This window comes from Carettochelys insculpta, chromosome 22, assembly GCF_033958435.1.
Source record: "Carettochelys insculpta isolate YL-2023 chromosome 22, ASM3395843v1, whole genome shotgun sequence".
In the NCBI taxonomy this organism is placed as follows: domain Eukaryota; kingdom Metazoa; phylum Chordata; order Testudines; family Carettochelyidae; genus Carettochelys; species Carettochelys insculpta.
In genome coordinates this window covers 9,036,939-9,058,245 of record NC_134158.1, presented here as the reverse complement: position 1 = coordinate 9,058,245, position 21,307 = coordinate 9,036,939, and the positions used below count along the sequence as shown (strand labels likewise).

At 52.7% G+C, this 21,307-nt stretch overlaps 3 protein-coding genes across 3 annotated transcripts; 2 read left to right on the top strand and 1 right to left on the bottom strand.

Moving 5' to 3' along the window:
- Positions 1–792: 792 nt before the first annotated feature.
- Positions 793–7,911, bottom strand: LOC142024742 (uncharacterized). The gene is made up of 4 exons (XM_075016920.1): positions 7,834–7,911; positions 7,214–7,340; positions 6,540–6,653; positions 793–6,222 (listed from the first exon to the last, which is right to left on the bottom strand). Exons 1-4 carry the CDS (start codon positions 7,846–7,848, stop codon positions 3,182–3,184), a joined length of 3,297 nt encoding a protein of 1,098 aa, XP_074873021.1. The 5' UTR covers positions 7,849–7,911; the 3' UTR covers positions 793–3,181.
- Positions 7,912–8,203: 292 nt separating this feature from the next.
- On the top strand, positions 8,204–14,025 carry LOC142024745 (uncharacterized). The gene is made up of 4 exons (XM_075016922.1): positions 8,204–8,442; positions 8,889–9,015; positions 9,601–9,714; positions 10,058–14,025. Exons 2-4 carry the CDS (start codon positions 8,889–8,891, stop codon positions 12,700–12,702), a joined length of 2,886 nt encoding a protein of 961 aa, XP_074873023.1. The 5' UTR covers positions 8,204–8,442; the 3' UTR covers positions 12,703–14,025.
- A 917-nt stretch (positions 14,026–14,942) lies between these two features.
- On the top strand, positions 14,943–19,855 carry LOC142024800 (uncharacterized). Its single transcript, XM_075017043.1, has 3 exons — positions 14,943–15,488; positions 16,056–16,211; positions 16,675–19,855. The coding sequence occupies exons 1-3, from the start codon at positions 15,362–15,364 to the stop codon at positions 18,138–18,140; spliced, it is 1,749 nt and encodes a 582-aa protein (XP_074873144.1). The 5' UTR covers positions 14,943–15,361; the 3' UTR covers positions 18,141–19,855.
- Positions 19,856–21,307: the final 1,452 nt, after the last annotated feature.

Sequence of the window (21,307 nt, the reverse complement as noted above, 5' to 3'; positions counted from 1 at the left end):
ACCTGCTCCCCAAGTGGACATACCCTCCGGCGGGTGTGGCTCAGCTCAGCCCTCCCAGCTGAACATCTTCATGCCCCCTTTCCCTCCGCTGGGCTCACATCATTGTCTGCCACAGGCTCCCCAGCCAGCGCCACAGATGGGTTAGGCTGAGAGGGTTTAATTCTCAGGTGGGGGGGGGGTTTGTGGGATGGGGGGTAGTGTTTGGGGATAGGAGGGTGGATTTAGGGGCTGAGGCAGGTAAAACCCGGAGAAGGGGGGTGGGTTTGGGGGCCAAGAGGGACAGAGCCTGGGAATGGGGTTCCACAAAATTCTTTCAAGTTTAAAAGGTTTACATGGCCAAATAAAATGGGGAAACGCTGCTGTAAAGCAGTTCAGAGTAGATTTACCACAAACTTTGAAGAGATACAGATCTATACCATGACACCATTACACACAAGTTTAATTGAAATGCTAGTGTTCCCTTTTACCCTGTGAATTCTTATAAAAAAACTTGGCAAATACAATTTAGATGAGGCTACTATAAGGTGGGTGCATAACTGGCTGGATAACCATACCCAGAGAGTAGTTCTTAATGTCTCTCAATCCTGCTGGAAAAGTATAACAAGTGGGGTTCCGCAGGGGTCTGTGTTAGGACCGGTTCTGTTCAATGTCTTCATCACCAATCTAGATATCGGCATAGAAAATACTCTTATTAAGTTTGCAGATGATACCAAGCTAGGAGAGGTTGCAACTGCTTTGGAGGATAGGGGCACAATTCAAAAGGATCTGGATAAATTGGAGAAATGGTCTGAGGTAAACAGGACAAAGTTTAATAAGGACAAATGCAAAGTGCTCCACTTGGGAAGGAACAATCAGTTTCACACATACAGAATGGGGAGAGACTGTCTAGGAACGACTACAGCAGAAAGGGATCTAGGGGTTTTCGTGGACCACAACCTAAATATGAGTCAGCAGTGTGATGCTGTTGCAAAAAAAGCAAACATGATCCTAGGATGCATTAACAGCTGTGTTGTGAACAAGACGCGAGAAGTCATTCTCCCGCTCTACTCTGCGCTGGTTAGGCCTCAGCTGGAGTATTGTGTCCAGTTCTGGGCACCGCAGTTCAAAAAAGATGTGGAGAAACTAGAGAGGGTCCAGAAAAGAGCAACCAGAATGATCAAAGGGCTAGAGAATGTGACCTATGAAGAAAGGCTGAAAGAATTGGGCTTGTTTAGTTTGGAAAAGAGAAGATTGAGGGGGGACATGATAGCGGTTTTCAGGTATCTAAAAGGGAGTCATAAGGAGGAAGGAGAAAACTTGTTCTTGTTGGCCTCTGAGGATAGAACAAGAAGCAATGGACTTAAACTGCAGCAAGGGAGGTTCAGGTTGGACATTAGGAAAAAGTTCCTAACTGTCAGGTGGTCAAACAGTGGAATAAATTGCCCAGGGAGGTTGTGGAATCGCCATCGCTGGAGATATTTAAGAACAAGTTAGATAGATGTCTGTCAGGGATGGTTTAGACAGTACTTGGTCCTGCCATGGGGCAGGGGGCTGGACTCGATGGCCTCTTGAGGTCCCTCCCAGTCCTAGTGTTCTATGATTCTATGAATTAACAAAATACGTTGCTGCACAAGGGCCACATATAGGTAACCACAGCCAGCTACAATTACTGCCTTCTAGGGCCTTCAAGTCATTAACAATGAACCGTGACTCATCATGCTGGTAAGCGACAAGAGAATACCACGTCTTTCGTTATTTCTGAGGTTTCACACATTTTCAAATACATCAATCTCAACTGGAACACAAAAGCCAAATAGAATCATCACTATGTATTTGTGTCTAAGGCCAAAACCTGGCACCCAATAAGCAAAATAGGTTGTTGGTTTTTTTTAATTCACCGAACGCAGGTACCATATGACAATGTCTTTATCATGAACACTGCACTTAGAGATGTAGAATTAGGTACAGAACAAATAATTGTATTCAAAAATAAAACACAGTGAATCTTTACAATGTACAACTGAAGTCAATTTGACTTATTGTACCACCAACCACACAGGGTATGTCTTTACTTGGGGCAGTCGTCGGGCTGTGATCCATCTTCCAGGGATTGATTTTGCCGCATGTCAAAATCAATCTCCGGGCTTGGCCATCAACCATGGCACTCCCTGCTATCGTATTTGAAAAGGATGTGCTATCGCATGGAGTAAGGGACATTGGCACGCGCCTGAAGATGCCTGATCTACACAAAAGAAAAGAGTCGATCCTGATATGTCAATCCTAGCTCCGCTGATGACGTGGCTAGAATTGCGTATCTGGGATCTACTTTGGACCAGGCCTCAGGCTACACAACACTCACAGGAAGGTCGACGGTTGCGAGGTTGATCTTCCGGAGTTTGATTTCACATGTCTGGTAGGGACGTGTGAAAATGAACTCACAGGGGGCCCATGTTGGTGGTGATACTCTTTCAGAGTAATGGAAGTCAGGATGAGTGATTGCTCCCATTGATTACCAGCGACAGAGAAGGCACGGAAGGTCGAATGAAAGTGTCTTGACTCAAGCTACAGTATTAACGAAGCTGGAGTTCCATACTTTAATTCAACCTCCTGCATGACTGTGGGCCTGCCCCCAGAAAAACAAGTTTGGTTACAATTTGCAGAAGATAATGCCAACTGCTTCTCCTTTACAAAGTCACCTGAAAGCCAGCTCAAGGGTACACCGGGCTCTGCAGCAGCCGGTGCCACAAGATATTTATGTGATATATGCGCACTCTGAGGGAATGCAGAGGGTTTCACAATGTTGTGGGCTATCACTAGGCCCCTCACTTCCTGTGCTCTCGCCTGATGTGCTTGTTGCTTTAGTAACACTGGCAGGACTCTGAAGATGAAAACCAGCAGAATAAGTCAACCCTGTGCGCAGGCAACAGTCAACAAAGTCTTACGGGCTCATGTACAACCCCATTGGGCTGCATGCGGAACACCACTGAGTCTCCCACTACGACCTCCGTATAAAGCTTTTCCCATGCTCCAGGCACGTATGACGTTTCCCTCATATAGGGACTGCCTGATGGTTCAGAAACCCTGACCTCCATGTAAAACTTTTTCTACAATCTAAGCACTTATGAGATCTTTCTTCTGCAGGGAATGCCTGACAGCTAACACGAGTCTGACCTCGACATGAAACTTTTGCCAGTCTGAGCACTTATGGGGTCTCTCCCATGTGGACAGCTTGATGATTTATGAGTTCTGATCTCTTTATGAAACTCTTACCACAGTCTAAGCACTGGTGGAGTCTGTCTCCTGTGTGCATTTTCTGATGTTTAAGAAGCTGAGATCTCCTTATGAAATTTTTCCCACAGTCCAAGCACTTATGGGGTCTCTCACCTGTGTGGACAGCCTGATGCGTATGAAGGGTTGACCTCTGTGTAAAACATTTCCCACATTCCAAGCATTTATGGGGTCTCTCTCCTGTGTGGATGGCCTGATGGGAAACAAGTACTGATTTCTGTGTGAAAGCTTTTCCACAGCTTAAGCACTTGTGGGGTTTCTCTCCGGTGTGGACGGCCTTGTGTTTAACAAGGCATGACCTTGATATAAAACTTTTCCCACAGACAAAACACTTATGGGGTCTGTCTCCGGTGTGGATTTTCTGGTGTGAAACAAGGTTGGACCTCCGAATGAAACTTTTCCCACAGTCTGAGCACTGATGGGGTCTTTCTCCTGAGTGGATGACCTGATGCTTTATGAGGTCAGACCTGTGTATGAAACTCTTTCCACATTCAAAGCATGTATGAGGTCTCTCACCTGTGTGGATTGCTTGATGGTTTATGAGGGCTGATCTTTGTATGAAACTCTTTCCACAGTCAGAGCACTTATGGGGTCTCTGTCCTGTGTGGACTGCCTGATGGTTGATAAGCTCTGATCTCTTTATGTAACTTTTGTCACAGTCTAAGCACTTATGAGGTCTCTCTCCTGTGTGGACGGCTTGATGTTTAATGAGGGATGACTTGTGCATAAAACTTTTGCCACAGTCTAGGCATGTATGGGGTCTCTCTCCAGCGTGTATGGCCTGATGAGTAAGGAGTATTGACCTCTGTGTGAAACATTTCCCGCACTCCAAGCACTTATGAGGTCTGTCTCCTGTGTGGATTTTCTGATGTGACAGAAGGCGAGACTTTTGTATGAAACCTTTCCCACAGTCTGAGCACTTATGGGGTCTCTCCCCTGTGTGTGTGGCCTGATGGTTTATGAGGACTGATCTCTTTATGAAACTCTTTCCACAGTCTGAGCACTTATGGGGTCTCTCTCCCTTGTGCATTGCCTGATGTGTTAGAAGGGTGGACCTCTGTGTGAAACATTTCCCACACTCTAAGCACTTATGCGGTTTTTCTCCTGTGTGGATATTCTGATGTGAAACAAGGCTGGACTTCCGAACGAAACTTTTTCCACAGTCTGAGCACCTATGGGGTCTTTCTCCTGAGTGGGCTGCCTCATGATTTATATGGGCTGATCTCTTCATGAAACTCTTATCACTGTCTAAGCCCTTACAGGGTCTCTCTCCTGTGTGAATGGTCTGATGTTTAATGACTGCTGACATTTTCAGGAAACTCTTTCCACAGACTTGGCACTTATGGGGTCTCTCCCCGGTGTGTATTGCCTGATGAATAAGAAGGATAGACTTCTGTGTGAAACATTTCCCACATTCCAAGCACTTATGGGGGCTGTCCCCTCTGTGGATTTTCTGATGAGAAACAAGAACTGACTTCCATAAGAAACTTTTTCCACAGTCTAAGCACTTATAGAGTCGGTCTCTGGTGTGTATTACCTGATGTTTCAGAAGCTCAGATCTCCTTATGAAATTTTTCCCACACTCCAAGCACTTATGGGGTCTCTCCCCAGTGTGAAGAGCTTGATGTGTACGAAGGGTTGATCTCTGTGTAAAACATTTCCCACATTCCAAACATTTATGGGATCTCTCTCCTGTGTGGACGACTTGATGTGTCACAAGGCATGACCTTACTCTGAAACTTTTCCCACAGACTAAGCACTTATGGGGTTTTTCTCCTGTGTGGATTTTCTCATGTGAAACAAGGTTGAACCGCCGAATGAAACTTTTCCCACAGTCTGAGCACTGATAGGGTCTTTCTCCTGTGTGGATGGCCTGATGGTTTATGAGGTGTGACCTCTGTATGAAACTCTTTCCACAGTCTAAGCATTTATGAGGTCTCTCACCTGTGTGGTTTGCCTGATGATTTATAAGATCTGATCTCTTTATGTAACTCTTATCACAGTCTAAGCACTTATGGGGTCTGTCTCCTTTGTGGATTTTCCGATGAGAAACAAGGATTGTCTTCTGTTTGAAACACTTTCCACACTCTAAACACTTATGGGGTCTCTCTCCTGTGTGGACAGCCTGGTGTTTAAGGAGCACTGACTTTTGCATGAAACTCTTTCCACAGTCCAAGCATTTATGGGGTCTCTCTCCAGTGTGGACTGCCTGATGGGTAAGAAGGATTGACCTCTGTGTGAAACATTTCCCACATTCCAAGCACTTATGGGGGCTGTCCCCTGTGTGGATGGTCTGATGTGAAACAAGGCGAGACTTCTGAATGAAACTCTTTCCACAATCTGAGCACTTATGGGGTCTTTCTCCCGTGTGGATTGCCTGATGATATAGCAGCGCTGATCTCTTTATGAAAGTTTTATCACACTGTAGGCACTTATGGGGCCTCTCTCCTGTAGATCGTCTCTCTTGTGGAATCACGACTGACTTGCAATTCAAACTGTTCCCTCCCACAAGGCACTGAGGCTGTTTCTCTCCCCTTTTACTTCTGCCAGGGTTATGGAGATCTGAGCCATCAATGAATCTCTCCCCAAGCTCCAAGCACTGAGGAGGTTTCTCTCCAGGACCTACTGTTGGAACTGCAGTCTGCTGTGGTCTCAGAATGAATCTGTTCCTGTCACTGAGCCATTCATAGCGTTTCTCTTCCTTGGGGTTTGTCTGCTGGGCTGTGGGATCTTTGCCTCCGTCCCCACATTTAACAGATTCAGCCAGTTGCTTCAATGGGGGGTTTCCCAGCAGCCTCTCCGACCTGGGCCAATTTCCCCAGGCTGCTCCCTGTTCCCAGCACCGGGAAAAGTCCCCTTCAGCTCTTCCCACCAAGGTCTGCTCTGGTTCCATTGCCCCAGGGACGTCCTGCTGTTTATTCCCCTCCTCCTTCTCATTCACTCGCTCATCAGCTGCTGGGAGGGAGACACAATCCAGACAGGAGTCACTAGGAACAGCACCAGGGGAAAACACAACACACCGAAGACTGAGCAGCTGCATTATCCCTCCGCTTCCCACCCAAACCCTGACCCACAAACACTCACTGGGTAAGAAACATGGAGGAGTAAATCCCGCAGCTGACAGGATAGGTGGAAAACTGCGAGGAATATCCATTGACTATACTCTGCCATGCATGAGACCAGGAACAACCAAGGACAATTACTGAGATAACATTCGTGGAATTCTCAGCTTTTTCCTTCCTTCCCCAGATGGTTTCCGGGTCAGTCCTCACCTGCGCCAGCTCCTCTCGGGATCTCTCTTTCCGCCCCGGCCTGGAGATCGGACACCCACGGCTCTTCCCCTCGCTCCAGCTGGGCGATCAGCTCCGGTTTGAGAATGGGGAACCCTGCGCATGGGGGGAAATCAGACCAGATCAGGGCAGCAGGGACAGCTGAGAAAGCATCTGTCCCAAAGGATATTGTTTGAGTGTAACCAGTTTGCAGGCTGTGCTGGGGAATGGGGAACCCAAGAGCACGGGAAAAGGTCACTGAGCCCCGTGGGGAGAGGCCGAGGTCTGGGGAGGGGAGGGGAATTCTGACAGGATCTGTGCTCTCCACAGCCTTGATGACACAAATTGCTCTGAAGTAAAACCCCGACTCTTTGTAGATCTGCAGAGCCCAGATCCTGCCTCACAGCTGGAGTTAGCCCCAAGCAGGGAGGTGAATAGGGCAATACGGGGCTTCTCCACCTTGACCTCCAGAGAGTTTGCAGGAGGACCAGTGAGCAAGTCCATGCGGTTCTACAACCCACCGGAGAAGGCACAGAGATGCCAGTCTCCCTCATCCCGCAGCTGTGGGTTATGGAACCCATTCCTGTCCCGTCCACCCGACCAGGGAAGAACCTGCCCAGTGTCGCACACGCAGACCCCCCGGGCTGCTAGTCCCCGAGGGGCCGGGACGCCCTTACCCAGCGAGGTCACCGCCTGGTAGTTCTCCTGCATGACGGCCCTGTAGAGGGCTCTCTGAGCGGGGCCCAGCAGCGCCCCCTGCCCCGGGGTGAAATACACAGCCACCTCCTCGAAGCTCACCGCCATCTGCAACGACCACAGGCCCCCGCTCAGTGCCCGCAGCTCCAGCCACAGGCCCAGTACAGATGGGAAGAAAACACGGGGAGATCCAGCAAAATATAATCCCATCCCCGGCCTGTTCAGAGCAGCCAGGAGGCGTCAGGGGTCGGGCAGAGAGACCCTCGCCCCCCTCCCCGCAGCAGAGGGACAAGGGCCGGGTCTGCTCTGACCACACACCCACCAGCCAGAGCAGGGGGTGGGATGCAGAGCTCTGAGCCACGCACAGGGACAGGATCCCCGCAGCTTCCCTTTGTGTTCACAGCCACCGCTGGCTGGGGGGCCCAGGTCACAGCCCTGGGGGTCTGCCCCCTTCTCCCAGCCCTGCCCTCGGGGGGCTGGGTCCCTGTTTGTGAAATGGGGGGACGGTCACACCCCACCCAGGGGCCTGCTCAGCAAATCAGCAGGTTTCCCACCCCCCGTCTGCTCCCTGCATCCCAGCAGCTCCCTGACCAGCCCTTACCTGAGCTGGCTCCATCCCAGCCACAGCCCTGCCGCCCGGGAGCCGGGGAGCAGAGGCCCCGCAGCGGCTGCCGCTCGCTTCCTGCGGCCGGCCGGGGGCAGCCAGCGATCGCTTCCCCCCGCGGCTCCGGCCGCCCCTGGGTCCTAGCGGGGAACTCATCCTCCTCTGGGCCGGCAGCGCCGCGCTGGGACCTGGGGGAGCGTCAGCCCCCCGAGGAGAGGGAGCGCGGGGGGCTGGCGGCGGGGGAGATGCCGCATGCGCCAAATGTGGGATAGGGGGCGGGTGGCGATAATTTCCCGCTAGGACCCAGAAGCAGCGGGCTGGGGAGCAGGGGCGGGTTCAGCCCCGCCCGCAGGAAGCAACAGCCGGCGCTGCGGGGCCGCTGCTCCCCGCCTCCCTCCCGGGCGGGCGGGGGCTGCTGCGGGGCCCCGGAGCCCTGGCTGCAGCCGGGAGAGGGGAATCTCCAGCCGCAGCGGCAGCCGGGCTAATCCCGCCGTTCCCTGGCGGGCGGACGGCCGGGCGGGCAGCGCCCCCAGCCTGGCCAGGGCCCTGCCCGTCCCAGCCCCTGCCCCTGCCCCTGGCCCAGGGCGGGCAGCGCTCGGGGGGAAGGTAAGAGCCCCCGGCCCGGCCCGGCCCGGCCCAGCCCCGCCCCGGGAGCGGTGCCCGGTGCCCCCGGGCGGGCGGGCGGGCTGCAGGGGGAGGGTTCGGCCCCGGGTGGTCCCCGCCGGGCTGGCTGCGATCCCCGCCCCGGGCCCGGCAGCCGCACGTGCTGTTTGTGGCCCCGGGCCGCGCTGCGGGGAGCGGAGGCTGCTGCTCCGGGAGCTCCGCTGGCCCCGCGCCGCCCCCCTGCGCCCGGCCGCCAGCGAGCGGACCCGGCCCGGCCCCTCTGCTGCGGGGAGGGGGGCGAGGGTCTCTCTGCCTGACCCCTGACGCCCCCCGGCTGCTGGGAACGGGCCGGGCCGGGCCGGGATTCTCCTTCCCGGGGGCTCCCGGTGGTTCGTGTGTGGCCGGGGGCCGGGGCAGCGGCGCTGAGCGGGGGCCTGTGGTCGTTGCAGATGGCGGTGAGCTTCGAGGAGGTGGCTGTGTATTTCACCCCGGGGCAGGGGGCGCTGCTGGGCCCCGCTCAGAGAGCCCTCTACAGGGCCGTCATGCAGGAGAACTACCAGGCGGTGACCTCGCTGGGTAAGGGCCTCCTGGCCCCTTTGTTTCAAAGAAGCCCCCTGGGCTGCATGTCTGGCCCTGGTCAGGTTTTCCCCCGTCCGACGGAGGGGACAGGAATAGGCTCCATGGGACACAGCCGCCCCCTGAGAGGCTGGAGTCTCTGCTCTCTGGGATGGGTTTTAAAGCTTCATGGGCCTGAGAAATGATCCTCATGGAACCCCTCTAGATTTCAAGGTGGGGAAGACACAGGGGGCCCCTGTGAGTGGTGTTTCCCATGTCTGCTCGCCCCAGCCCCTGGCAATGACCGGCTGTGAGGAGGGATCTGGGCTGTGCCAATTTAGACACAGGCAGGGGCATAACTCCAGAACTGGGTGTCTCAATAGATCACAGATCCTGGGAGCACCTTGTTGGAGCATCAGAATTCCCCTCACCTCCCCAGATATCTGCCTCCCCTAAGGGGGCTTGGTGACGCTGTTCCTGTCCTCTTGGGTTCCCCGTTCCCCAGCACACCTCAGGGACAGGTTCCACTCACAGAATGTCCTTTGTAACAGACGCTCTTTTGACCTTCCCTGCTCCCTGATCTGGTCTGATTCCCCCCGCACGCAGGGTTCCCCATTCCCAAACCGGAGCTGATCACCCAGCTGGAGCGAGGGGAAGAGCCGTGGGTGTCTGATCTCCAGGCCAGGGAGGAAAGAGAGATCCTGAGAGGCGCCGGCACAGGTGAGGACTGACCCGGAAACCATCCGGGGAATGAAGGGATAAGCTGGAAATTCTAAGAATGTTGTATCAGTAGTTGCCCTCAGTTCTTCCTGGTTTCATGCATGGCAGGGTATAGTCAACAGATACGTTCCCACATTTTCTACCTCGCCTGTCAGCTACAGGAGTTACTTCCCCATGTTTCTTACCTTAGGAGTGTTTGGGTGTCAGTGTTTGGGTGGGAAGCAGAGGGACAATCCAACTGCTCAGCCTGTGACACTTCAGGGTGTTGTGTTTTCCCCTGGGGCTGTTCCTCTTTCCCCCCAGCACAGTGACTCCTGTCTGGATTGTGTCTCCCTCCCTGCAGGTGATGAGCGAGCGAGCAAGAAGCAGGAGGGGAATAAACAGCAGGACGTCCCTGGGGCAATGGAACCAGAGGGGACCTTGGTGGGAAGAGCTGAAGGGGATTTGTCCCAGTGGTGGGAACAGGGAGCAGCCTGGGGAAATTGGCCCAGGTCGGAGAGGCTGCCGGGAAACCCCCCAAGGAAGCAACTGACTGAATCTATTAAATATGGGGAAGGAGACAAGGATCCCACCGCCCAGCAGACAAACCCCAGGGAGGAGGATCACGATGAGTGTCTCGGTGATGGGAACAGCTTCGTTCTGAGACCACAGCAGATTGCAATTCAGACAGTAGGACCTAGAGAAAAACTTCCTTGGTGCTTGGAGCTTGGGGAGACATTCGCGAATGGCTCAGATCTTCATAACGCCAAGAGGAGCGAAATGGGAGAAAAGCACCCTCAATGCCTTGGGAGAGAGAACACTTTGAGTGGGAAGTCAGCACTGGTTGCCCATGAGAAAAGGTACATGGGAGAGAGATCCCACACATGCTCCCAATGTGGAAAAGGTTTCCTACGCAGATCAGACTTCAAAAAGCATCAGGCAATTCACACAGGGGAAAGACCCCATAAGTGCTTATACTGTGCAAAGAGTTTTGTACAGAAGTCTCACCTTGTTTCACATCAGAGAATCCACACGGGGGACAGCCCCCATAAGTGCTTGGAATGTGGGAAATGTTTCACACAGAGGTCAAATCTTCTTACCCATCAGGCCATACACACCGGGGAGAGACCCCATAAGTGCACCGACTGTGGAAAGAGTTTCATACAGAAATCGGCTCTCGTGGGCCATCGGGCCATTCACACAGGAGAGAGGCCCCATAAGTGCTTAGAATGTGGGAAAAGTTTCATACAGAAGTCTAGCCTTGTTTCGCATCAGAGAATCCACACAGGAGAGAGACCCCATACATGCTTAGACTGTGGTAAGAGTTACATAAATATTTCAGACCTTCTAAAGCATCAGGCAACCCATACATTAGAGAGACCTCATAAGTGCTTAGACTGTGGAAAGAGTTTCATACAGAGGTCAAACCTCATAAGCCATCAGGCCATCCACACAGGGGAAAGACCTCATAAATGCTTAGACTGTGGAAAAAGTTTCACAGAGAGGTCAACCCTTCGTACTCATCAGGCATTACACACTGGAGAGAGACCCCATAAGTGCTTAGAATGTGGAAAGAGTTTCATACGGGCGTGCAACCTTGTTTCACACCAGAAAATCCACACAGGAGACAGACCCCATAAGTGTTTTGTCTGTGGGAAAAGTTTTATATCAAGGTCATGCCTTGTTAAACATGAGGCTGTCCACACTGGCGAAAAACCCCACAAGTGCTTAATCTGTGGAAAAGCTTTCACACAGAAATCAGCCCTTGTTTCACATGAGGTCGTCCACACAGGAGAAAGACCCCATAAATGCTTGGAATGTGGGAAATCTTTCACGCAGAGATCAACACTTCGTACTCATCAAGCCATTCATACCGGAGAGAGACCTCACAAGTGCTTAGATTGTGGGAAAAGTTTTATAAGTAGGTCTGATCTTCTTAAACATCAGGAAACGCACACTGGAGAGAGACCCCACCAGTGCTTAGACTGTGGAAAAAGTTTCATACGGGTGTCCAACCTTGTTTCACATCAGAAAATCCACACAGGAGAGAAACTCCATAAGTGCTTAGACTGTGGAAAGAGTTTTGTAAAGAGGCCATACCTCATAAACCATCAAAGAATCCACACAGGAGAAAAACCCCATAAGTGCCCAGATTGTGGAAAGAGTTTCCTACGGAGGTCATACCTAGTTTCACATCAGAAGATTCACACAGGAGACAGACCCCATAAGTGCTTGGAATGTGGGAAATGTTTCTTACAGAGGTCAACCCTTCTTACACATCAGGCATTACACACTGGAGAGAGACCCCATAAGTGCTTAGACTGTGGAAAGTGCTTCATAAAGAGGTCATGCCTCATAAACCATCAGAGAATCCACACAGGAGAAAAACCCCATAAGTGCTCAGACTGTGGGAAAAGTTTCATCTGGAGATCTAACCTTTTATCACATGAGAAAATCCACAGAGGAGGAAGACCCCATAAGTGCTTAGTCTGTGGGAAAACTTTCAAGTGGAGGTCAGGCCTTGTTACGCATCAGGCCATCCACACTGCAGAGAAACCCCACAAGTGCTTTATCTGTGGAAAAGCTTTCACACAGAAACCAGCTCTTATATCACATCAGGCCGTCCACACAGGAGAGAGATCCCATCCATGCTTGGAATGTGGGAAATGTTTTACACAGAGATCCGCTCTTCTTACTCATCAAGCAGTCCACACCAGAGCAAGATTCCATAAGTGCTCGGACTGTGGGAAAAGTTTCATGTGGAGATCAGCCCTCATTTTACATCAGAGAATCCACACTGGAGAGAAACCCCATAAGTGCTTAGACTGTGGGAAAAGCTTCAGGTCGAGGTCCAACCTTGTTTCACATGAGAAAATCCACACAGCAGAAAGACCCCATGAATGTAAAGTGTGTGGGAATAGTTTCAAATGGAGATCGGTCCTTGTTAGTCATCAGAAAATCCATATGGAAGAAAAGTTTCCAATGGAGATCAGTCCTGATTTGACATGAGACATCCCAGACAATTAAAAGACCCTATAAGTTTCATACTGTGAAGAACTTTTATATGGAGGGCTGGGTTGCCTAATCATCAGAGAATACATGTACGAGGAAAGCTTCATCCATGCTTAGCCGGTGGGGTAAGCTTCATACAGAGGCTGGATAAACATCAGACAGTCCATACAGGAGCGGGGACCACGCAAGTCTGTGGTGTTCAACGTGCTGCCCAGTGGGGTTGTACATAAGCCCCCAAAGATGTTTTCTTGACCGTTGCCACCCACAGGGTTCCCTTATTCTGCTGGTTTCCATCTGCAGAGTCTTTCTCCTGCCAGTGTCAGTAAAGCGACAAGCACATCCGGTGAGGACACAGGAAGAGAGGTCCCTGCCGATGGCCCGCAACGTTGTGAGAGCCGTGGGCTCCCTCTGCCTCCCCTTGAAGTGCTGCTCCGGTTCCGTCAGTGCGTTCTGCACATTCTAGGCACGCTGTAAGGGCAGTCAGCAAAACGCCCCATCCCGGGAATCCCTCTTCATTGTGACAATCTTGTGGCTCACTGAGACGAAGGGTGGCACGCGCCATAAGCTGCATTGCCCCTTACTGCTGTGAGTGCTTCGAAGGCTGGAAGGATTTCAGAAACCCCTCAATCTTTTGTTTGTTGTGGGAGAATCCACACAAGAGTGAGACTCCAGAAGTGAGTGGGCCAGGAGAAAAGCTTTCCTCAGGAGGTCCGACCTTGTTATACCTCCGGCCGTCCACACAGGCGAGACACCTCCTACATGCTTGGCCTATGGGAAATGGCTCCATGTTTAGATGGCATTATAGTGTAGGGAGAAGGTGGTTGGATTTATGAGTAAGCTTTTGGGAGAAGGGGCACCTAAAGAAACAGAATTGTCTTGCTGCTTCACAACATAAATACTCACCATTAATCTTTCCTCACTTCCCATCTTCTAGAGCTCTCATTTGTAGCCGGCTGTTATGTTCCAACACCACCTGTGTGTTGTTGCTACTCATGAATATATTTTGTTAATTCATAAGTTGTTTACCCAAGGGCGGCGTGCAGTTGAGGGGCTGCAAACTGTCTCCTTGGCACCTGCTGTGGTCATCTCAGCCCTTCTTTGGCTGGATGAGGTGGGGGAAGTCAGGGCTGGGAGGCTGAGCTTTCCAAACCCATCTGGAGTGCCCTGATCTTTGAAATCTGAAAAGGACTCCTTGTCCTTCCAAAGCCACAACCCTGCAGAGAAACTGACCAAAGGACTCTGGTTGTGGCTGCGCCTCCCAGGATCTTTTGCACAATTCTCTCCCGCCGTTCTTCTTCTAATAAATATTTGGTCTGATCTCACCTATCTGCTGTCAGCGTGTCTTGGGGTAAGAACCGGTGTGTTTATTAACTAGCCGATGGACCTGGTGTTGCCTGGGATTTTAACTCTTTATTTTGGGGGGTGGAGTGGCAGGCAGGAGAGAGGGCCCTGGGTGAGCAGCAGGAGTCAGGGTCTCTAACAGCCTGGTGTGAGTCTGTTGGAGGGGATGTGAGCCTGTGACTCCCTGTGTCCCAGCTAGGGGCTGCTGTTCTTTCCCCGTGGTGGCCAAGGAGTCCTCAGGCTTTAGACTTCCCAAATGGCTACAGGCTTTCCCGGGTGGCTACAGGAAACGGCCGTATCCTTACAGCGGGGCCCAGGATTTCAGGGGGTTGGGGGAGCCCCACGCCGGGAGCTCTGTGCGCACTGCCTATGGAAGGAGCCGGAGCAGAAAGAGCACAGGGAGGAGTGGGGACCCCTTAGCCTCTTGTCCGAGGGGTCACAGCAAGCGGGGGGTGGGGGTGCGCTGGGAGTCCTGGGCCCCGCCTGGCCCCGCTCTGAGGCACCCCCGGCCCCGGCCCGGCTGCTGCCCGCCCAGAGGAGGGTGAGTTCCTCGCTAGGACCCAGGGGCGGCCGGAGCCGCGGGGGGAAGCGATCGCTGGCTGCCCCCGGCCGGCCGCAGGAAGCGAGCGGCCGCCGCTGCGGGGCCTCTGCTCCCCGGTTCCCTCCCTCCCGGCCGGGCGGGGGCTGCTGCGGGGCCCCGGAGCCCTGGCTGCAGCCGGGAGAGGGGAACCTCCAGCCGCAGCCGCAGCCGCTGCAGGGCCAGTCCCGCTGCTCCCCGGGAGCCGCTCCCCGGGCGGGCGGGCAGCGCCCCCAGCCTGGCCAGGGCCCTGCCCGGCCCAGCCCCTGCCCCTGGCCCAGGGCGGGCAGCGCTCGGGGGGAAGGTAAGAGCCCCCGGCCCGGCCCGGCCCAGCCCCGGGAGCGGTGCCCGGTGCCTTCGGGCGGGCTGCAGGGGGAGGGTTCGGCCCCGGGTGGTCCCCGCCGGGCTGGCTGCGATCCCCGCCCCGGGCCCGGCAGCCGCACGCGCTGTTTGTGGCCCCGGCCCCGGGCCGCGCTGCGGGGAGCGGAAGCTGCTGCTCCGGGAGCTCCGCTGGCCCCGCGCCGCCCCCCTGCGCCCGGCCGCCAGCGAGCGGACCCGGCCCGGCCCATCTGCTGCGGGGAGGGGGGCGAGGGTCTCTCTGCCCGACCCCTGACGCCCCCCGGCTGCTGGGAACGGGCCGGGCCGGGCCGGGATTCTCCTTCCCGGGGGCTCCCGGTGGTTCGTGTGTGGCCGGGGGCCGGGGCAGCGGCGCTGAGCGGGGGCCTGTGGTCGTTGCAGATGGCGGTGAGCTTCGAGGAGGTGGCTGTGTATTTCACCCCGGGGCAGGGGGCGCTGCTGGGCCCCGCTCAGAGAGCCCTCTACAGGGCCGTCATGCAGGAGAACTACCAGGCGGTGACCTCGCTGGGTAAGGGCGTCCCGGCCCCTCGGGGACTTGCAGCCCGGGGGGTCCCCGTGTGCGACACTGGGCAGGGTGTTCCCCGCTCAGGTGGGTTCCATCGCACACAGCCGCCCTGCGGGTGTGACTGGCATCTCCCTCCGCTCAGCAGTGAGACCCGGTGTCAGAACCTCATGGAGGTGCTAAATCACCCTCATAGAAGATTTCTCTGCGGAGAAGCCATGTATTGTCCTCTCACTGGCACACCCAGTCTCTGCTCGCCTCCCTCCTTGGGACTTGCTCCAGCCCTGACAAGGGCTCTGGGCTCTGCAGGTGTAGAAATAGGGAGGATTTAACTGCAGAACTGTGTGAGAGTCAATGCGGCCTCTGAATGGTAACATGGAAGTCACAATTCCCTATCTCCCCCCAGACATCCCTGTCTCCTGGGGGGATCCGTCATACTGTTCCTGTCCTCTTAGGTTCCACATTCCCCAGCACAGTCCGGGGACAGTTTCCACTCAGGGAATGTCCTTTGTGACAGGCGCTTTCCCAGCTTCCCCTGCCCCCGATCTGGTCTGATTTCCCCTCCCTGCGCAGGGTTCCCTGTTCCCAAACCAGAGCTGATCGCCCGGCTGGAACGAGGGGAAGACCCGTGGGTGTCCGATCTCCAGGCTGGGGAAGAAAGAGACATTCTTAGAGGCACCTGCACAGGTGGTAACGGACAGAGAAGCCGTCTGGGGAATGAAGGAAAAAGTTGAGTATTCCAAAAGTGTGGTCTTCGTAGTGGCCCCTGGTTCTTTCTCTTGTCCTGCAGGGCCGGGTATAGTGAGCACACATCACTCACGGCTTTTCATTAGTTTTCACTGTAAGCTATGCAATTCTGCAGCTGCTCAGGAGAGTTTCCAATGGCCCCAACTAACCAGCAGGGCACCCACAGTGCTGGGTGTTTCTAATTGTGGTACACATGAGCACATACCTTCGTGCACATAAAAATTTATTCTGCACACAGGTGAAGAAGATGAAGAGGGACATTTCTTTCTGCCTGTCCTGCTAGCTGCGGGAGTTTCCTCCCCATGTTTACTTCATGTCAGTGTTCCTGTGGGAAGTAGAGGCAGAATCCAGCCTGTGACACTTCAGGGTGTTGTGTTTTCCCCTGGGGCTGTTCCTCTTTCCCCACAGCCCAGTGACTCCTGTATGGATTGTCTCTCCCTCCCAGCAGGTGATGAGCAAGCGAGTGAGAAGCAGGAGGTGAATGAACAGCAGGACATGCCTGGGGCAATGGAACCAGAGGGGTCCTTGGTGGGAAGAGCTGAAGGGGACTTTTCCCACTGCTTGGAACAGGGAGCAGCCTGGGGAAATTGGCCCAGATCAGAGATGCAGCAGGAATACCCCTCAAGGAAGCAACTGTCTGAACCTATGAAATGTGAGGAAGGAGACAAGGATCCCACCGCCCAGCAGACAAAGCCCAAGGAAGAGAAACACCATGAATGGCTCAGGAATGGGAACAGCTTCATTCTGAGACCACAGCGAGCTGTGGGCCCTGGAGACAAACCTCCTCAGTGCTTGGAGCTTGCGGAGAGATTCACTAACGGCTCAGGTGTTAATAACCCTGGGAGAATCCAAAGGACAGAGAAAAGCTCTCAATACCTGGATGAAGGGAACAGTTTGAATGGGAAGTCAGCACGGATTAAACAAGAGAGAGGATACACACGAGAGGGACCGCATAAGTGCTCAGACTGTGGGAAAGATTTCATACAGAAGTCAGGCCTCAAAAAGCATCAGGCAATTCACACTGGAGAAAGACCTTACAAGTGCTCAGACTGTGGAAAGAGTTTCATCCAGAAGTCTCACCTGGTTTCGCATCAGGCCATCCACAGAGGAGACAGCCCCCATAAGTGCTTGGAATGTGGGAAATGTTTCACACAGAGGTCAAACCTTCTTACCCATCAGGCCATACACACCGGAGAGAGACCCCATAAGTGCTCGGACTGTGGAAAGAGTTTCATTCAAAAGTCAGCCTTCACTATACATCAGGCCATTCACACAGGAGAGAGACCCCATAAGTGTTTAGAGTGTGGAAAAAGTTTCATACAGAAGACAGTCCTTCTTTCCCATCAGAAAATCCACACAGGCGAGAGACCCCATAAGTGCTTAGACTGTAATAAGACTTACATAAGGAGATCACACCTTATAAAGCATCAGGCAACTCACAGAGGAGAGAGACCTCATAAATGCTTAGACTGTGGAAAGAGTTTCACAGAGAGGTCAACTTTTCTCACACATCAAGCATTACACACTGGAGATAGACCTCATAAGTGCTTAGCCTGTGGAAAGAGTTTCATACGGGTGTGCCACCTGGTTTCACACCAGAGAAGCCACACAGGAGAAAGACCCCACAAGTGCTTAGTCTGTGGGAAAAGTTTCATGTTGAGGTCAGGCCTTGTCACACATCAGGCCATCCACACTGGAGAGAAACCCCACAAGTGCTTAATCTGTGGAAAAGCTTTCACACAAAAATCAGCCCTTGTTTCACATCAGACTGTTCACACAGGAGAGAGACCCCATAAGTGTTTGGAATGTGGGAAATGTTTTACACGGAAGTCGACACTTCGTACGCATCAAGTAGTCCACACGGGGGAAGGGACCTCACAAAGTGCTGAAACCGTGGGAAAAGTTTCCTAAGTAGATCTGAGCTTCTTAAGCATCAGGAAATTCACACTGGGGAGAGACCCCGTAAATGTTCAGACAGCGGAAAAAGTTTCCTAGAGAAGGCAAGATGTTTCACCTCAGAAAATCCACACAGGAGAGGGACCACCTTAAGTTCTTTGATTGTGGTATGAGTTTCATGCAGAGATCAACCCTCTTAAGCCATCAGGTAATCCACACAGAACAGAGACCCCATAAGTTTCCAGGAGAGGTCCAACCTTGTTTCACACGGGAAAATCCACACAATAGAAAGAATGCATAAGTGTTTGGACTGTGCAACAGGTTTCAGATAGAGAACAGCCCTGATTTGAGATCAGAGAATCCACATGAGAGAGACCGTGTAAGTTCTTAGACTGGGAAAAGATCCAAATGGGGGTTTTACCTTGTTTCACGTGAGAAAATCCACACAGCAGAAAGACGGCATAATTGGTTAGACTGTGGGAAGAGTTTTATAGAGAGCATCAGGCAGTCCATATAGGAGGGAAACTGTAGGTTCTTGCACTGTGGAAAAACCTTTATACAGAGGTCAGAGCTGCATAAACATCAGTCAGTCCACACAGGAGCAGGGACCATGTGAGTTTGTGGCATTCAACTTGCGGCCCCGTGGGATTGTACGTAAGCCCCCAAAGACATTTTCTTGACCGTTGCCCACCCACAGGGTTCCCTTATTCTGCTGGTTTCCGTCTGCAGAGTCTTTCTCTTGCCAGTGTCAGTAAAGCCACAAGCACATCCGGTGAGGGTGCGGGAAGTGAAGTCCCTGCCGATGGCCCACAACGTTGTGAGAGCCGTGGGCTCCCTCTGCCTCCCCTCGAAGCGCTGCTCCGGTTCCGTCAGCGCGTTCTGCACGTTCTAGGCACTCCGTAAGGGCAGTCAGCAAAACTGCCCCATCCCGGGAAACCTTCTTTGTTATGACAATCTAGCAGTCACTGAGATGAAGGGCGGCCCCTCATGCGGCACCCCATAGCCTGAGTTGCCCCTCCGTGCTGTGTGCCCTTGGACGACTGGAAAGATTTCAGAAACCGATCGGCCTTTTGTTTTCCATCAGAGAATCCACACAAGAGTGAGACTCCGGACGTGAGTGGGCCGGGAGAAAAGCTTTCCTCAGGAGGTTCGACCTTGTTACACCTCAGGCCGTCCATGCAGGAGAGACCCCTCCTATATGCTTGGTCTGTGAGAAAAGGCTCCATGTTGGGGTGACTTTATGATGTAGAAAGGAGAGGGTTCGATTTATGATTAACTGAGGAAGCTTTTGGAAGAGGGGTCATGGAAATGAATGGTATTCTCTTGCTGCTTAACAGCATGATTTATCACAATTAATTTTTAATCACTAGACAACCCTAGAAGACGGTAATTATAGCCAGCTGTTATTTGCTGAGCTCACGCCACTAATATGTTGTTCCTGTGCAGATGTGTATTGTGTTAATTCATAAATTATTCACCCAAATTTGGTGTGCTACTTAGAGGTGCCAAATGTCTCCTTGGGACTGCAGACCTTCTTCGGCTGTACGTGGGGGATCAGGAGTTAGAGATGGGAGGCTGAGCTCTCCAATCTCATCTGGACAGCCCTGATATGTGAATTCTGGAAAGGACGCCTTGCAATTCTAAAGCAACAACTTTGCAGTGAAACTGACCTCAGGACTCTGTGTCTGCACATGCAATGATCTTTGGTTTTTTAAATAAATCTTAACTAATACAAATGGGCTGTCTGTGAGTATTTGAGTAAGAACTGGAGTACTCATTAACTAACAGATGTACCCAGACATACACCCGAAGGACCAGAGAGAGATCACACCCACAGAGAATAAGAAAATGAGGATGGTAACCACAGAATGAGGCTTCCACACCCACAGCTATTGCATAGCCGGTCAAACACTGTCAAACTTAAGTGTTCTTTACTCATTTGGAGAGCTGTTTCTTTCCCGGATGACAGCAGGCGCTATTCAGACGGGGTCCCTTTAACAGCCCAGTGTGACATTGTGCTTAGAGGGAATGTGAGCCTGCTTCACAGTAGTGACTGCTGCTCTTTCCATCTGGATGTCCATGAGGGCGTTACCTTTAGAATTCCCAATGTGGCCGCAGAAAAAGGCCATATCCATACAGCTTGGCCCAGCATTCCAGGGGGCGAGGGGGTTCAACCCCAACCTTGTGCTGTTTTAGGACAGGAGTTAGGTATCTGCACTCTGGGGAGCTTTCTCCGCGCTGCTCAGGGAAGGGGCCAAAGGAGAAATCATGAGGGAGGGGGGACCCCTTAGCCCCTTGTCCAAGTGATCACAAGAAGCCTGGGGTGTGGCCGACTATGAGACAGTGATTCCAATTCAGACGTGTGAAATTTCCCACTTTTTGCATGCAAAAATCCCTCCTAGACTAGAAAAGTCCCTCCGTTCAAAACAAAGGTGCTATTATGATATATTTATGTTATAAAGAAGGAAAAAAAAGTTAATTATATCATTTGTGTATATTTAGAATTTTAACACATCAGTTTGTTCAGCATATTTCTGCCAAAACAAGAGCTCTTTAACCGAGAGTTGGTACGTTTAACTTAGCAAGAGAGTGTGGAATAGCAACAAGCTGTACGCTCACACCAAAATGCAAGTCTGCAGAGCCTGCATCCTCAGCGCCCTCCTCTACGGCAGTGAGTCTTGGACCTTGTACGCCCGTCAGGAAAAGAGGCTGAATGTCTTCCACTTGTGCTGCCTCAGGTGCATTCTTGGGGTATCATGGAAGGACAGAGCGCCCAACAATGCCGTCCTCGAGCAAGCTGGAATTCCAGCCATGCATACCCTCCTCAGGCAGCGGTGGCTCCGCTGGCTTGGCCATGTCCACAGGATGAATGATGGAAGGATCCCAAAAGACATCCTGTACGGCGAGCTAGCCTCTGGCAAAAGACCTCCCAGACGCCCCCAGTTGTGCTACAAAGATCTCTGTAAGAGGGACCTTAAGGAGGTAGACATCAACCCAGATGGCTGGGAAGAGCTGGCAGACGACCGCAGCAGCTGCAAGCAGGAACTACACATGGGCCTTCAGAAGGGCGAGATGAAGATCAGACATCTGGCAGAGGAGAAGCGAGCCCATAGAAAGGACAGCAAGGACCTGCCAGACACCCACTACATATGCAGCAGATGTAACAAGGACTGTCACTCTCG

Bases quoted from the DNA above. Each gene is read 5' to 3' on its own strand.
- LOC142024742 (XM_075016920.1), bottom strand. The intron at 6,654-7,213 runs GTAAGGGCGTCC...CCCCATGCGCAG, and splicing joins CCAGGCGGTGACCTCGCTGG to GGTTCCCCATTCTCAAACCG. The intron at 6,223-6,539 runs GTGAGGACTGAC...TCTCCCTCCCAG, and splicing joins CCCGAGAGGAGCTGGCGCAG to CAGCTGATGAGCGAGTGAAT.
- LOC142024745 (XM_075016922.1), top strand. From the start codon at position 8,889: ATGGCGGTGAGCTTCGAGGAGGTGGCTGTGTATTTCACCCCGGGGCAG. The intron at 9,016-9,600 runs GTAAGGGCCTCC...CCCCGCACGCAG, and splicing joins CCAGGCGGTGACCTCGCTGG to GGTTCCCCATTCCCAAACCG. The intron at 9,715-10,057 runs GTGAGGACTGAC...CCCTCCCTGCAG, and splicing joins CCTGAGAGGCGCCGGCACAG to GTGATGAGCGAGCGAGCAAG.
- LOC142024800 (XM_075017043.1), top strand. From the start codon at position 15,362: ATGGCGGTGAGCTTCGAGGAGGTGGCTGTGTATTTCACCCCGGGGCAG. The intron at 15,489-16,055 runs GTAAGGGCGTCC...CTCCCTGCGCAG, and splicing joins CCAGGCGGTGACCTCGCTGG to GGTTCCCTGTTCCCAAACCA. The intron at 16,212-16,674 runs GTTGAGTATTCC...TCTCCCTCCCAG, and splicing joins TCTGGGGAATGAAGGAAAAA to CAGGTGATGAGCAAGCGAGT.